Genomic DNA, 15,802 nt, shown 5'->3' with positions numbered 1-15,802 from the left:
CTATACATATCATGCATAAAGGTGTATACTTGGTCTATACAAAGTATTTTTTGTCCAACTTAAGTGCTTCTTACTTCGTATTATTTTTTGTTTTAACAGTTTTTCTGCTCAGCCAATAGTGTCACTGAGCATCAGCTCAGAAATAAAATATGAATATTCTCACAGTGAAGAAGAGTACTCCACATTACTTTGTACAAGTAATTTGTATGAATTTGTATGTTAGCATTAGCAATAAAACATGTCAACAAGGACGAAACCAAAAAAAAAAAGTCGTGTGCAAATGAAAGACAAATTTCACTTACATAACACGATTCAGATCAAATTCAATTAGTAGCATCTTCAAAAAAACAGATCACAGCCTCAGCTTGAATCCCACAGAAAGATACTCCCTCCGTCCCCGAATGATAGTCACTTTTGGGTGAAAATCACGGGAATTAAGGAGAAATAAATAAAGTACATGGGAACTAAAACCCAATCATTTGCAAACACAAAAAGAAGAGAGAGAAACTCATTGTCATTAAAAAGGGAGACAACTCATTCAATTAAGGCACAAGTACAAAGGCAAATATGAGGGTATTTTGGGAAGCACAGATAATACATCCAAAAAAAATGAGGGTATATAGGTCATTTTGTGTTATTGTATGGGACCTAAAATTGTGAAATGTGACTAACATTTTGGGTGTCCAAAAATGGAAATAGTGGCTATCATTCGGGGACGGAGGGAGTATTTATCCAAATCTTTCCTGATGCAAAGAAGGAAGTTCTTTAGTAGGGTCCATAACAGTCATTAAATACAGATTAGTTTATACAAGATAATAGCAATGTAAGATTACTTATTTAGGACCTATTTATTTCCGGGGAATAAAAAGTAACCAAAAAGTCAGAGCAGAATAACACAACTTTGTTAGATGTCAAACAATTAGAAGAGAATGGTAAAGAATCAATTTTATCAAGTACTCTGGACTCTACTAGTGACACGAGTATTAGCTAACAAACATGCTCTAGATTAGATTAACATAGCACTATAACTTCAATAGACATTTAGACAGTAAAAATCTATACTTGGGTGAAAAAATGGAAGGTAGGTAGTGGCCTTGGCTTTCTAAACATTAATCATTATAAAGATAAACCACTCGTCGGTATGATAGTATGACTGTCACATAGCTAAGGCTAAGGGCATTAGGCAGTTAGAATTCACCAGTAAGCTCTTAAAAATTTCCCCTGCATAGCAACCATGAACCAAACAAGTCATAGAACAACACAACACAAACCAGCATTGAACAACAAAATATATATGCAAACAAGATAGAAGAAAAATTGTTTACTTCTTTCTGTTCTTCTTTGGTATGTTTCCACTTTGAAGTTGCGGCTTTATCTTCAACCGAAACAAGGCTGCCCATGAAATACTCCATCGCCAAAGGTCCAGGCGGCATCCCCTGAATTGCATATTCAACAACTTTGTTGGACTTCAAATCATACCAACCAACACACTTATTGTCTATCTCTAGCAAGATTCTCCGGCCGTCTTTGGAGTAAACAAGAGGCTTAAGCTGTATCATACTCAAAAGCCTCCGCGGCTCGCGAATACTGTACAACTTAATCCAGGACTCTTTCCTTCCATGCTCTTTCATTACCCACAATTCAGCACTTTCTAGTACAGGATCATATATCTCAAAAGGACGATGAAAAAATTCATCAATATCACGCGAATGCCAATTGATTATTAGACTTAAACACCCACCCAATTCCGACAAACACAGAATCAAAAATCTACTTGAATAAACATCATAATTGGGGAATTCCATAAGCTCGAAACTCTCGGTTCGAAGATCGAAACTAGCAATAAACTTGACCGTTTCCCTATCTGATTCGTTTAAGTTTACCATGTAATGTAAAGCCTCATTAACAAGAACACCATTGCAATCAGCATAGTAGAAATAGGATGGAATACCTTTCACACATTTCCAAGAATTCTCTTTCAGACTATACACTTTCGCTTCATTTCTGGACTTCTTACAGTTTTTAAGACCTTAAATCATCATCAAAACCTTGTAATCGTCGTTCTTGCTGTCATACCCGAACCCGTAAACCAACCCATCTTTGTCAAGGTCTACAACAATATTAGAGGGAAGCTTTCGCTGCGATCCGGTAATAGGATTGTACAAGAAGACATCGTTTCTCGATTCGTCGGAAATGCAAACAACGCCGTTGCAAGAACCATGAAAAATCACAGTTTCACGGGGTTTGAGAGGGTGGCGGAGCTCCGAGAAAGAGATCCGATTAGGTTCGAGATCGAGCTCGGCGGAATGGAGGGAGGAGTAATGGAGGAGGATATGGCGATTAGAGTTGGAAATTAGGGCTTTTGATTAGGGAATACCAGGATTTGCAGACGCATAGGAAGCGGAGAAGAGATTTAACAGGGAGTCGAGAGAAAATTTGAGTGATGATTTCAATTGGGAGATCCGCCATTGTTGCTCAAGCTTGAGATCAAGACAAGTTATGGGTGTTTATGAGGAGGGTTTTGAAATGAAACGACAAAAGTTGTTTTTATAGTTTTACTAACCTTTTCCAATGCCCGCTCTGTTTTTCCCTCCTTTTCTTTCCCTCTTTATTTTATTTTTCTCCTTACTCTCTTTTATTACTTTCCCTCCTTAATTTAGGGCCAAGGGATATAGGGAGTTGACACGATACAAATATATATAGCTTCGTTTCTTCTTTTTTTCATGTTTGTCAATAAATGACATAGAGTTCCTCGATTTATTAATTATTTAACTTTAACATGTATAGTACATTTGTTAAAATTGTAAAACATAATTTTGATCATTAATTTTTATAATGACGAAATTATAGAAATTACTATACAAATTTTGAAAAATAAGTTGAGGTAATTCAAATAAAACCTAACTTAACTTTTCATTAAGTATAATTGTCAGATGATGGTGATTTTGCCTTCAAATAGATTTGACTTTGTAGGAAGAAAGATAAATTTTTGTGTTGACTTTATGCACAAGCTCATAATGTAACTTATGCTATTATTTAGATTGATATCATGAATTCATAATTTCAATTTAAGGTTGTAAAATATAAGCTGTGAAACTCAATCCAACTTGGTTCAAGCTGAAGTTTTATAATTAGGATCCTTGGTGTATAATTTAGTTTTTTGCTACTGTTAATTACAAACTTACAAATCTACCATAACCTAGTTGTGCCAACATTTGACACGATACAAAGGTAGCAATCAACCAACTGTATGAGATGTATATGAGCATATATGTTTTAAGCATAATTTTAAAAAGCGTGATTTTAATTTCTAAGTGACATACAAAAATCATCCGACTAGAGTTCATAACAAAATCACAAGCAGTTTTCATAATAATTTACTCTAATAAAACAAAGGCACCAACAATGAACAAGTCTTCTACTCTTATCTAACATTGCCTAGCTAGCAAGTTGAAATGGAGTCAATCCAAACTGGAACAGGCCAGAAAATGCTGGTGTATTTAGAAGGCAAATTATTAGCAGTGATAATTTTACCATCTTCCAAAGTATAGATTCCACTTGCTAATTCTGCCACAGTACTCCGGGTTTGATTTGTAGATTAAATCAAACAAAGATCCACCCCCCTCAAACCCATCTTGGGTAAAAAACATGCAATTCCCTTGATCCCAACCAAATTCTTGAGCTGAAACAGAAAATGTAACGTAGTTACTCACAAAAAACAGTCAGTCACCCAAACTCGTAACTTGCTCCCAAAAGTAATTAGCCTCCCCATTTGGTGAAATGGAACACCCCAAGGCGAATACCTTAAGTCCAACTGGCTTTCCAAATTCAAAAGAAACAATATAATCTTCTAGATCAGAATCACGAATATCAGTAACTTTATGAACTAGGTAAAACCTCCCACATGGTTCCACCAAGTAATGGCAAAGCCCAACCTCCAAGTGACCATTAATAATCTCTTTCACATCGACTGTCACAGGATCAATAACTAGCAGCTTGCCCTTACTCGGATCGGTTGCATAAAATCTGCCCTCAAAAGATATTATATTACCATAATTATCAATTCTCTCAGGGATTTAAACCACCTCTGTTCTTCAGACTTAAATAGTAACAAGCATCCATCAATCCCTAAAGCCAAAAGACAAAATTAAAATCTCCGGCAGTGTCACCAAATTTAGAAAATTGGAGCATAACTACATTACGGATTCCATTTACATAATGGTCATCGGAAAATCTGTATGATCTAGCAACTTCAGAGAGTCTACATTCCAATGAGTTAACCACTGCTTTGATTTCTGGCAATGGTTTAAATTCAAGAACATTAGACATTGGGTTCTGGAGTTTCCATACATTTGGACGGGTCCGGGCTGATCTTTTCAATTCTTCAACGCGGGTGAGCCATACACTAGCATGGCTACTATCCTTGGGTGGAGAAATAAGGTAAAACTTACTTTGCCTCAGAAATGCATATTGGTCGTAGGTATTGAAGACAAGAGTGCCGTAAAGAAGTTCTTGATTAGGGAGGATGAGCTGCAGGGGAAACTGCAGAGGTGGTCTACGAGTAGAAAGAGATGACCTCCATGAGGTGCAGACACCACGAAGCCTGAGACAATCCATTTCGGTGTCGTCTAAGCAAGTGAGTACCTGTGAAAGTATATCACTAGGAAGACTACTCCAGTCTCTAAGGCTCTCTGATGATGTATCAGCCATTTAGCTTGGTTATGGTTATTTAGAATGGTGTTGGCTAAAGAGATGGAATTTGGATGGTATAATATGAGAGTTTTACCTCTCTTAATATAGTATGGAAGGGGAAATGATACACATACAATCATTGTATGTGGTCCCAACATACATTACCAATGAGATTGTGCCACATCAACGAGAGCCAAAAAAAGAAGAGGGAAAATTAGGGGGGAAATATTTTACCATTTTGCCGCCTAATACCATTTTAGGTGGGAATGTATAGTGCCAAGTAGAGCATTAAATACAAGTTTGATTTTTTTAATAAGAAATTTTTATGCATTTAGCTCAAATTCCAAACAATCAACCATACATTTTACTGTTAAAAAAAGGTTTACCCATTAAAGGCTCCAAATTTGAAGAAGATGAAAATTTTACCGTCTTACCGAAGAAAATGACTGAAGCCATTGAAGCCGCCGGCGAATTTTTTGTTGAAGTTTTAAAAATCTAAAAATTTAGGAGCTTGTTCCAGTTAATTCAGTTCAAACAAATTAGATTTTGTTCAACTATCCACCATGTTCGATTTAGTTAAAATACTTCTTTATATTTTAATTAATCTTACATTTTTTTTTATCAAATATTCAGATTTTGACAAAATTCGGAAGGCATTATATTGATTCAGTTAAATATTTATTTAATTTTAATTAATGTTATGTCAATTATCTCAATTATTCATATTTTGACGAACTTCTAATATCCCATAGATTTTGACAACATCAATGTTAACCGGGCATGTCATGCTTTGTAGTTCTTGCAGCGTCCTGGCTCATCAAAAGCTTTATAATTGTTTGGTAACTATCACTATTGATTAATAATACCTATAAATATAATAACATCAATTATTCCGTTCATTTATTATTTGTAATATAGTTGTAATTGAATTAATTGACAAGGGTTACCATTTAAACATTTGTTGTTACTAGGGAAATATAAAACATATCAAATATATTGATGAATGGAGAATGAAATATATTGATGAATGTGATAAAAGAGGGAGATGGAGATTATAGAGATATGATAACTTAAAAATAAAACAAAATATTTGTTGTACCAAATTTGTAGCTACAATTTTTAGTAAATTTTGCATATAATATGAAACGGATGAATTAAGGGTCTATTTTGTTCAGCTTAATTTCAATTCAGTCCAGTTCAGCTCTAAAGCTTTCAATAAGTTTAGTTCAATTTAGTTCAATTCCTAATTTCCTTCTCTCATAACAATTCATTTCAGCTCAGTTCAGTTCACTTGTTTTTAGTTAATCGAAACATGCCTAAGTTATAAACAAGTGCCAAACTTGTTTTTATTCTCTTTATTTTTACTATATAACACATTGTAAATTGTAAAATAAACAAGTTTATCATAGTTGTTTTTGTTTCAAAATATTAAACTCAAGTACTTTTTTTTTTTTTGAAACGTAGCATAACTTATATGATCTCTTTCTTGTTGATGTATGTGATTTATACTTAGCTATAGTGTATGATGTTGTATGTGATTTATATTTTAGAGAAAAGATCACAAATTATGATCCTAATTACAAATCAAATGTATTAACTATATGATTGTCTCCAACATTAACAACTTATTATTGCTAAGTAATTTCATGGGTTTACAATTTATTTATTAATTAAAATCATGTTACTAGAAAAGTGGTTTATAATTATTGTTTATTTGACTCTTAACATATACACGGTTACTAAAGTATTCTTTTGTTACCAATTTATGTTAAAAATGCAAATCTATACTTACTAACATGAAATTTATATAGGGAGTAAGAAATATAGAGGGCCACTTATCGTTTTAAATTTTTAGAATTTTAGCTTAAAGAAAAGGGAAAAAAAAAAGCTTTTGTTTTGGTATTTCTCAAATTACACATTGCCATTCTTTCAATCATTCCTACGGAGTATTTGATTTCTTCCCAAACAACTTTCATCATTTTCCTGTAAGTTTATCCTTTCATAGTTCATACAAAGACTAATTACAGTCCGTTGATTAAAGATCTTATTTATTCTTCTTCCCTTTTTTCACTTCTAAACCATGATTAACGCAAATTTTAAGTAACCGTCAAACTCATCAAAATTCTTTATTCTTACTGCAATAAACCATCGAAAGCATCCATTTTTTTCCGTTGATTGAAGGTTACTATCAGATTAAGGTTTTCGGGGAAATCATGAAGAAATGAACATCCATGGCTCCTGCTTTCATTCGTTGGAAATTTGTTGTCCATGGTGGAAGAAAAATAAACAATATTTTTTAATTTAATTCAAAAATTAAATGTAAGCATTGGAAAAGATAAAAAAAATTTGAAATTCAAATAATAGAAACCAAAAATTTCATTTGAATTTAACTGAAATTTTAAAGATAGTGGATTTTGGGACCCAATTAAATAACCAATGAAAGGCTGCCATGTTAAATTGTATGCGGTCTTCACATACATTAGTTGTATGTGTAGCCTTTCTCGTATGGAAGGGGAATTGTATGGTTTATTCATTTAGTGGGAACATGAATTTGGAAGATCCATAATGTATGGGAAACTGAAGAGCTTCGGCAGTTGATGTGTATTTATGCCATTTTTTGGTTACACACTGAATAAGAGTCTCGTACTTCGTATCTCACTAATCAGTTGCTTTACAATATAACGAGTAAAACAACCTATTACCAAGATCAATCGGAGGTTGTGTACACAGTTTTTACTGAACTCTTCAAATCCTTTAAGCTGCTCCAATTCTTATTGGAAATAGATTAACATATATTCTGAATCAGCTCACGCACATGTATCTTTACTATTCATATACTCCCTGCAATTTATTTATTTATTTTGGAAACAACCCCCCCCCCCCCCCAATTCTGATTAATTGCAATACTTGTTTTTTTTATCTATATTTCTGATTAACTACTCCCACCGTCCCTAAATTACATTCCTGTTTGTAAAATTACACGGAAATTAAGGAGGAAAGAATAAGACAAATAACAATAATGAAATATTTCAATGGGAAATACAAAACATTAAATGATGTCTTTGAGTAAAACAAAGATACATTAATGATTAATGATGTCATGTCATCAATCCTTTGCAAAAAAAAAAAGGACCAATAACATGCTTCTAATTTAAAATTAAGAACTAATCATAATCATATTCATTAGGTTAGTTAAGGGAAGTACAAACTTAAGAAAAACGATGGAGAGAGAAAATAAGAATGAGACTAGGATAGTAAGAGTGAGAAAGCATTAAATATACAACAGAAAAAAAGAGTTGATTTGGGATATTTGGAAAAAAAAAAAAAAAAAAAACTTACTAAAAATGAAAAGGAGGAATGTAATTTTGGAGTACCCAAAATAGAAACCAGAAATGTAATTTAGAGACGGAGGGAGTACAATATTTTTTTTATTTGATAAGGGACTTAAAAGACTATAGTAGCATGTGATGAGGAGAGAGATGAAACTGACAAGTTAAAAATAAAACAAATTATTGATTACCCATAGTTTTAAAGTAGAATTTGACTCGATCGAATTAATTGTAGATGGAGAACTAACATCTTCCGCAACATCATACAAGTACTAAACTACACAAGCAACTATTAATGCAGCAGATTAAAGAACATAAAAGTTTTTCAACAAAGTATAAGATACAGATACACAAGCAACTCCAGCACTTGAATATCATCAATTGAGTTTGTACTCTTTAATTAAACCAGAAACAAGTGAGAATTTTGGGCACTTGAACACAAAGCAATTCCATCTCGAGGTCTACTTGTTGAGAAATTTTGAACAAAAAAATTTGCTAATTGGTTCAAATGAGCAACATGCATCTTTTTCAATCATCAATAGTAAGCTACAGAGTATTAAGAATTTCCTCAGCAAAGCAACAATGAACCAAACAAGCCACAAAACACAAAATCATACGACCCCAAGACCATTAACGCATATCATCTACCCAACAGGCCAACAGTACTTGTCAAATAAATCACCGAATATGATCAGATGTAGATAAATGTACGACAAAACATAGGTAACTTGCAAATTCTTCATACTGGATTCATCTAGACAAAGCTCCTCGATCCATTTAATATGCTGCCTCCACCAAGGGTCACTTCAACGACAGTAAGTAGAGAGAAAAATCTTATGAGTCTTTTGCCACATAACAAGGTGTAGCCCTGGAAATTGTAAAAGAAATTAATCTCATACAGCCAATAAAGATACTTCACAAATAACTGTGAAGGAAAACTACAGGGCAAGTTGAAGCAGAAGATGATTTAACAGATGCAAAAGTTCATGCAATCTTGTGTAGTTTAATTAGATATCATTAGGTTTGAGATTCTAATATCAAGCTTACTAAAGGTTTTTGCTTCGTGCCTGGTCCTGTATAAAGTAGATTAAATCAAAAATGTTTGTCAAATTTAAATGCATCACTTACTTGAAGATTTATCAAACAAGAACTGATTAAATTTTCTGTTCAGTCAAAAACAGTTCAAGCTATCAATACAAATACATACAAAAAGATGACGCAAAGAAGCTAATGAGAACAGAAATTAAGATCACTGCAAGATGACTTGCATACTTACCATTACATAATTCTGAACTATCTCAGTAATAACCAATTCTCATAGCTTGAGCTTGAACCCCTTAGAAAATTATCCAAATTATCCCTGAAGAAAGAAGGGAGGGCTTCAGAATGTGCATTTATAATTTATCATCGATACTTGCAGAAAAATAATGAAACAATTCAGAAGACCCTATAAAACCTACTCAAATATTAATTGATGCAAAATTAGGAAACATGCACCTGTTCAGACACAAACACAAACACACAACAAGTCAACAACAACAAAGCCTTAGTCCCAAAATGATTAGGGGTTGGCTAACATGAATCGTTCATACGATATAAAGAAAGGGACACAAGTAATTACAGTTGAAATAAAACTTAACAAACAGTGACACAAGTAATTTGGATAAACGAGCATTCTTCAGCCTTCAAAGGTTCTCATGATTTGCATTGTATTAACTTTATTTTGCTAAAATCAAACAAATATCACACCTCTCCTTGTCCTATTAAGGATGACAAGAAAATCAGAAGGTCTAGTCAGAGCTGCACTCACCCCTTATGATGCATCTAAAGTCGACTATTTGTGTGTGTTATTACAAGGATCTAAGACATGGATGGCTTTCCTGTGTTTATTTACAATAAAAATCACATCCAAGTGACTACCTGATTGAAGTGATAGATACATGTGATGAAAGGGTATGGGAAAGTAATTGGAGAGTAGTAGTAATAAAGCAAACAATTCGTCCGGTAGCAGTGAGAACTTTGAAATCTAATGTCAAAGATGCATAACAAAGGCTTCATAAGTCTTTGATCAGAATCTCACTTTGATTAAAAAAAAAAATAAAAAAAAAAAAAAAAACATCATTCAAAAGCTATTCAGGATCCTTCAATTCTTGCTCTCATACCTATATCCCAATTAGCAACTACAAACACATCATTAAGGCCAACACCCTATGCCTTTCACCTAGCTAAAAGAACACCCTATTACAAGATAATGGCAATACATAATAGATGCAAAATATTATAACTACTAGTACATTTGAATGTTAATTCTGAGAACAGGAAAAATCCAGATCACAGTAGAGACTCAAAATTTTATATTAATTACAAAATCTAATCATACCATTTAATTTTAAGATAACAAAGAATGCTAGCTTCAGCAAACAGTCAAAGAAAAAAAAAATTACTTGAGTGAGACGTGAGAAGCGTTGGTAGCAGCCTCTTCTTTCTAGACTTTCTAACAAAAATCACTACTTAGTGAATGTTGTTGTAAAACTCCCCCTACCCTTGTCTCAATCTCTACTAGGAACAAACAACCGTTCTACTATTGGCCCTGTGTGGCATTAAACATTATGGTGCTTGTAACGCATATGTGATACCACCTTAATTTAGTATAATTGCTCATCCCAACCAAGGAAAAAAAGAAGAAAAAAATGCAATCAATAACAAACATATAATGGTGACTTTACGGCCTGTTCTCATTGACTGAAATGAGCTCAGCTGCTGAACTGAACTTATTAGAGCTGAGCTGAAATGAATTGAATATTTTGAGAGAAGGAAATTAGGAGCATAATTGAACTGTACTGAACTTATTATAGCTGAGCTGAATTGAGGTGAAAATAATCTGACGAAAACAAGGCCTAAGTGTACCTTATTTGTTTAAATTAAAGACACGTAAAATAGATGATCGACCTAAGCATGAACCACATGCATACTATGACATTATGACTGTCACCTAGCTAAGTAACTAAGCAGCACCAGGCATTCATTTGACACTGATAGCAAGCTCTAAGAAACTTCCCCTGCATAGCAACCAAGTAAAAGCAAGTATAGCACAAAGAGGGGATCCTACATTTGGATTTGGCGAAAAGGAAATAAAAAAAAAAAAAAAAAAAAAAAAAGATTAAATTGAACTTTTTACTTCTTTTTGTTCTTCTTTGGCGAGATTCCCCTTTCAAGACGCGGCTTATCTCCAAACGAAACAAGGCTGCCAATGAAACACACAGTCTCCACAACTTCATTTAGTCGCCCACGAACCGTGCATCTATCAAATTTGTTGGACTTGACATCATACCATCCAAGTCTCTCACCGTCTATCTCCAACAAAATCTTCCGACCATCTTTAGCATAAACAACAGGCTTAATCTCAATAAGATCCCCAAATTTCTCTGGTTTGCAAATACTAAACAATCTAATCCAAGACTCTTTCTTTCCATGCTCTTTCATCACCCACAAATCGACACGATTAGCAAACTGTCCTACAGTCAACACCTCAGGGGTTAAGTCAGCAAGATTTTCATAATGAATATTAAGCACCAAACACAAACACCCACCCAATTCAGCCAAGAAAAACATCAAATCACTCCTTAACATATTATCATCTTTCGGGCATTCCATAAGCGAGAAACTCTCAGTCTGAAGATTAAAACTGACAATGAACTTAAATTGCGACACCAATTCCTTGGTTACCATGAAATGTAAAGCCTCATTAACAAGCAAACCACTGAATCCTATATAACAGAGATAATATGGAAAAACTTCCAACAGTTTACCATGAATTGCTGTTCGAACTATACAATTTCACTTCACTCTCATCAACCACCCTCAAAACCTTGTAATCGTCGTTCTTGCTATCGTATCCAAACCCTAACACAATGAAATCATTACTAGGGTTTGAAATTTGATCGACGGGGATTTCACGACGTGATTTGGTAAGAGGATTGTATAAAACGACGTCGTTTTTGGATTTATCGGAGATGCAAACGACGCCGTTCCAGGAACCAACCAATTTGACAACATTGTGGTGTTTCAGAGGGTGGTGGAGCTCCGAGTAAGAGATACGATTGTGGTTGAGGTCGAGGTCGGCGGAATAAAGAGATGATGAGTATTCAGATAAAATGAGGAGATGACGATCGGAATTAGAAATTAGGGTTTGTTTGAGGTGTAGTTTGATGAAGTTAGGGGATTTGATCAAGGAATTCCAGGATTTGCAGACGCATTTGAAGCGGAGAAGAGATTTCGCTGGAATTCTTAACAGAATTTCGGCGAGTATCTCAGAAGGGAGCGCCGCCATTGTTGATTAAATTCAAGCTCTAAGTTTCGAAACTTTGTGATTAAAGGCGCAATTGTTGGTCGAGTAATTAAAGTCAATTTAGAATGTTAGGGTTTTAATAATGCTTTTTTTTTTTTTTTTTTTTTTTTTTTTACTTTACTGTAGTTTGTTTAAAAAGCTACAAGGACGTGTAGAAATGTAAATTGATTTTAAGATCACGGACTTTGGAACTTGGAAAGAAGCTCTAACTACTTAGAAAGTATGGAACAGGTACTGATATCGCTAGTATTAACGGTTCGGATAACCGATAATCAATATCACTAAAAGTGATATCCATAAAATGAACTGATAAGTTCGGGTATTCGAACTTCGGGTACCTGGATTTTCGGATTGGTTATCGGGTATCCAATAAGATATCTAACAATGATAATGTAGTTATTATGATATCATCTATCTATCTATCTATTAACCTATACTAAAATTAAATCCTTCCCCGACAATTGTCATTATCTTGTGAAAAACTTTCTCGCCTTTTTTGTCTTTTTTTTTTTTTTTTTTTTTTTTTTTTTTTTTTTTTTTTTGCAAAATCAATATGTAAACTTTTTTTTTGGTGCAAATAATTAAACTATTTATACCTTATGATATTTTCTTTCCAATTTAACAATCATATTCCATATATACCCAAATTAATATTTTTGAATATCTTTTATATACTTTATATTTTGTAATATTATTGTAAAAAATATTTAACAACCGTACATTGTACGGGATTTTAACCTAGTTTAATACTAATTAACAATAATACCACATTATCTTGACCAAATTATTAATAATATTACTAATCATAGATATTATAATGTGATTATGGAGTAAATTATCAGATTTTGAAAAAATAGATTTAAGTAGGAAAAAAAACAAAAAATTGCTTATCGCATCGGGTAATCATTAATTTTAAAATGATATTCAATAACCATATCTAATAACAAATTATCGAAATAGATACCTGAACTGTGATGATTATTGGATCGGGTGCCCTAATTTTCGAAACGATTACGGATTGGACTTTCGGGTAGTTTTGCTCGGCCATAAATTCCTTAACTCTCTACATTAAATGCTTTAATAAACTTGTTATTTATTTTTTATTATTATCTATCTATACGTACGAGTAGTATTTAAAAATACAAACCATCATGCCACATATAAAGTGTAAAGTTTATTTTCAGCAATGTCACCTCATCTTTTCATTAATTAATCCCCTTTCTCATAAGTGAAAGAAAAAGGCACTAGCTTTAATTAAATAAATGGATGCATGTTTTTTAATTCACTTTCCCCCAACTTGTAATTATAGAAGGTGAATCAAAATGTATTACCCCTTTTTCTCCTTTATAAACTATTTATTTTTCAATTAAAATGTATTACAAAATAAAAATTATATTGTACACCTATAAATATTTCGTGTATTGCTTGAGTCTGAAGGCTAGTTATGAGTAAATCTGAGTACAATGACACCAATTTTTTTTTACCAATAAATTATACTCTTTATTATGAGTATTATTTTGCTATTTATTTAAAAAATAAGGTACTGTATTATTTTGCTATGATATCATAATATCAAGACATAAGCTAATGAGCGCCACCGGGGCGTTAGATAAGAGAATTAAAAGTGAAAATATTAGAGTAAAACTAACATTAATTACACCGAACGACGCGTAATTTTGTCATGCATTCCTAACTTAATATCTTTCAACCAATAAAATTAATCCTTAACTAACGCCCCGGGGCGCTCGTTATCAAGATCCTAATATCAATACAGATATCTCTTTGTTCAAAAGAAAATGATATCTCTACATATTCCAACGTCACAAAAAAAAAAAGGGTGCATACCCATTAAACCTTTTTTTTATTTTTTTTTTGAAAGGAGTGCATACCCATTATTTCATTAACCTAAAAAAACTCATAAATTCCCTTATACGGCTATACACCGTCCATCTTCCAAATATGTTGATGAAGCGCCAGTTCCCCCATTTCTTGAACTTTCCCTAGAAAAGTCTATCAAAACCAGCATTTATAAAGCACCACAAACTACAGTATTCACCACTTTCTCTTACACAAGTAAACCATATACCATATACCCTTTACAAATTACTAATCATCCAAATTACCCCATCAAATATGGCTGATCAACCACAAATTGTAAGAGATTGGAGTAGTCTCCCTGTTGACATCCTCTCTCTAATCCTTCGAAGCCTAAACGACACTGAAACTGACCGTCGTAGACTCCGTAGTGTCTGTACCTCGTGGCATGCCTCTCTTTTTCCTCCTAACACCCCTCTGCATTTCCCTCTTGAGGTAATCCTCCCTACTCATAAGATTAATACACCTCGATCCGACAATTGCATCGACAATGACATGGATATTTACATCAGAGTGTCTTTTACCTCATTTCTAAACCTGCAGAATCTGAAACCAGCAGTAGCAGTACTCATCATGTCTGGCTTACTCTAGTCGATGAAATGTCAGGCCCTTTTCATACATGGACACTTCAGAATCCTATTTCTCCTGCTCATGTATTTGTACCCATGCCAGATTTCAAAGCTGAGGTTAGCTTCTTAGATTATAGAATCTCTGAAGTTGCTAGATCATACAGTTTGTCCTGTTACAGGTTTTCTGATGATACTCCCAGAGCTGTTAAGATTGTTATGCTTCCAAAATCAGGCGCCACTGCTGAAAATTACTCACTTCTGGCTTTGTATGTTGATGGGAATTTGGGATTGTTCAAGTCTGGAGCAGAGGATTGGGTTATCATCCCTTCCGAAAGCCGTCGTTTCAGTGATGTTATTGCTTATAAGGGTGAATTTTATGCTATTGATTACAAGGGTAAGCTGATATCGATTGATCCTCGAACATTCGAGGTGAAAACAATTGCAAGGCCACATTTGGAGGAAGTGGAAAGTGAAGGGTTTATGATTTACTCCTATTTGGTGGAATCATGTGGGAAACTTTGCCTGGTTAACGAAGTTGTTAAAATGAGTGCCCGTATTATGGAGGCTACTTTTTATGACAAGGTAAAAAAGAAGTTTGTCATTCATGACTACTTGAGTGAAGTAGGAGAACCACTTGAGTTTATGGTATCTGCCTTGGAATGTTCTTGTTCGAGCTCACCAAATAGCGAGAAGAAGTACTATTGGGAGACAGTGAAGAATCTGGGAGACCGAGTGTTGTTTGTGAGCGAATATGTAAGCTTCTCTCTATCAGCTCGAGAAATAGGTTGGAGTCGAGGGAATTGCATATTTTTCACCCAAGAAGGATTCAAGGGGCATGGATACTTCTGCTATGGAGACGCGCATTGTGATGATATTGATCACAGCTATAAGTCAGAGTTGCAAATGTTCAGCAGATTTTGTGGACTCCATACTTTGAAAACGGCCGAGTGATGACTGGTGTTGATTTGCCTTCCAAGTTTACCAAGATT

General features: G+C 33.9%; 3 protein-coding genes across 3 annotated transcripts; 1 reads left to right on the top strand and 2 right to left on the bottom strand.

The window, feature by feature from the left end:
* Positions 1-8,453: 8,453 nt before the first annotated feature.
* LOC145588239 (F-box protein CPR1-like) lies at positions 8,454-12,109 on the bottom strand. Its single transcript, XM_081644887.1, has 3 exons — positions 11,200-12,109; positions 9,298-9,381; positions 8,454-8,889 (listed from the first exon to the last, which is right to left on the bottom strand). The coding sequence occupies exons 1-2, from the start codon at positions 11,748-11,750 to the stop codon at positions 9,315-9,317; spliced, it is 618 nt and encodes a 205-aa protein (XP_081501013.1). The 5' UTR covers positions 11,751-12,109; the 3' UTR covers positions 8,454-8,889; positions 9,298-9,314.
* Positions 11,827-12,351, bottom strand: LOC145589154 (F-box protein CPR1-like). Its single transcript, XM_081645706.1, has one exon. The coding sequence runs from the start codon at positions 12,349-12,351 to the stop codon at positions 11,827-11,829; it is 525 nt and encodes a 174-aa protein (XP_081501832.1).
* A 2,151-nt stretch (positions 12,352-14,502) lies between these two features.
* LOC145589153 (F-box protein SKIP23-like) lies at positions 14,503-15,764 on the top strand. The gene is made up of 2 exons (XM_081645705.1): positions 14,503-14,679; positions 14,757-15,764. Exons 1-2 carry the CDS (start codon positions 14,503-14,505, stop codon positions 15,762-15,764), a joined length of 1,185 nt encoding a protein of 394 aa, XP_081501831.1.
* Positions 15,765-15,802: the final 38 nt, after the last annotated feature.

Source organism: Chenopodium album, chromosome 17 (genome assembly GCF_948465745.1).
Source record: "Chenopodium album chromosome 17, dcCheAlbu1.1, whole genome shotgun sequence".
NCBI classification, from domain to species: Eukaryota; Viridiplantae; Streptophyta; class Magnoliopsida; order Caryophyllales; family Amaranthaceae; genus Chenopodium; species Chenopodium album.
The sequence above is the reverse complement of the archived record's forward strand: the minus strand, read 5'-3'. Positions and strand labels throughout refer to the sequence as shown.

Coding starts and splice junctions, on each gene's coding strand:
- LOC145588239 (XM_081644887.1), bottom strand. CDS start 11,750: ATGGTAACCAAGGAATTGGTGTCGCAATTTAAGTTCATTGTCAGTTTT. Junction 9,382..11,199: donor CCAAAGAAGAACAAAAAGAA/GTAAAAAGTTCA, acceptor TTCTTTCTTCAG/GGATAATTTGGATAATTTTC.
- LOC145589154 (XM_081645706.1), bottom strand. CDS start 12,351: ATGGCGGCGCTCCCTTCTGAGATACTCGCCGAAATTCTGTTAAGAATT.
- LOC145589153 (XM_081645705.1), top strand. CDS start 14,503: ATGGCTGATCAACCACAAATTGTAAGAGATTGGAGTAGTCTCCCTGTT. Junction 14,680..14,756: donor CTCTGCATTTCCCTCTTGAG/GTAATCCTCCCT, acceptor TATTTACATCAG/AGTGTCTTTTACCTCATTTC.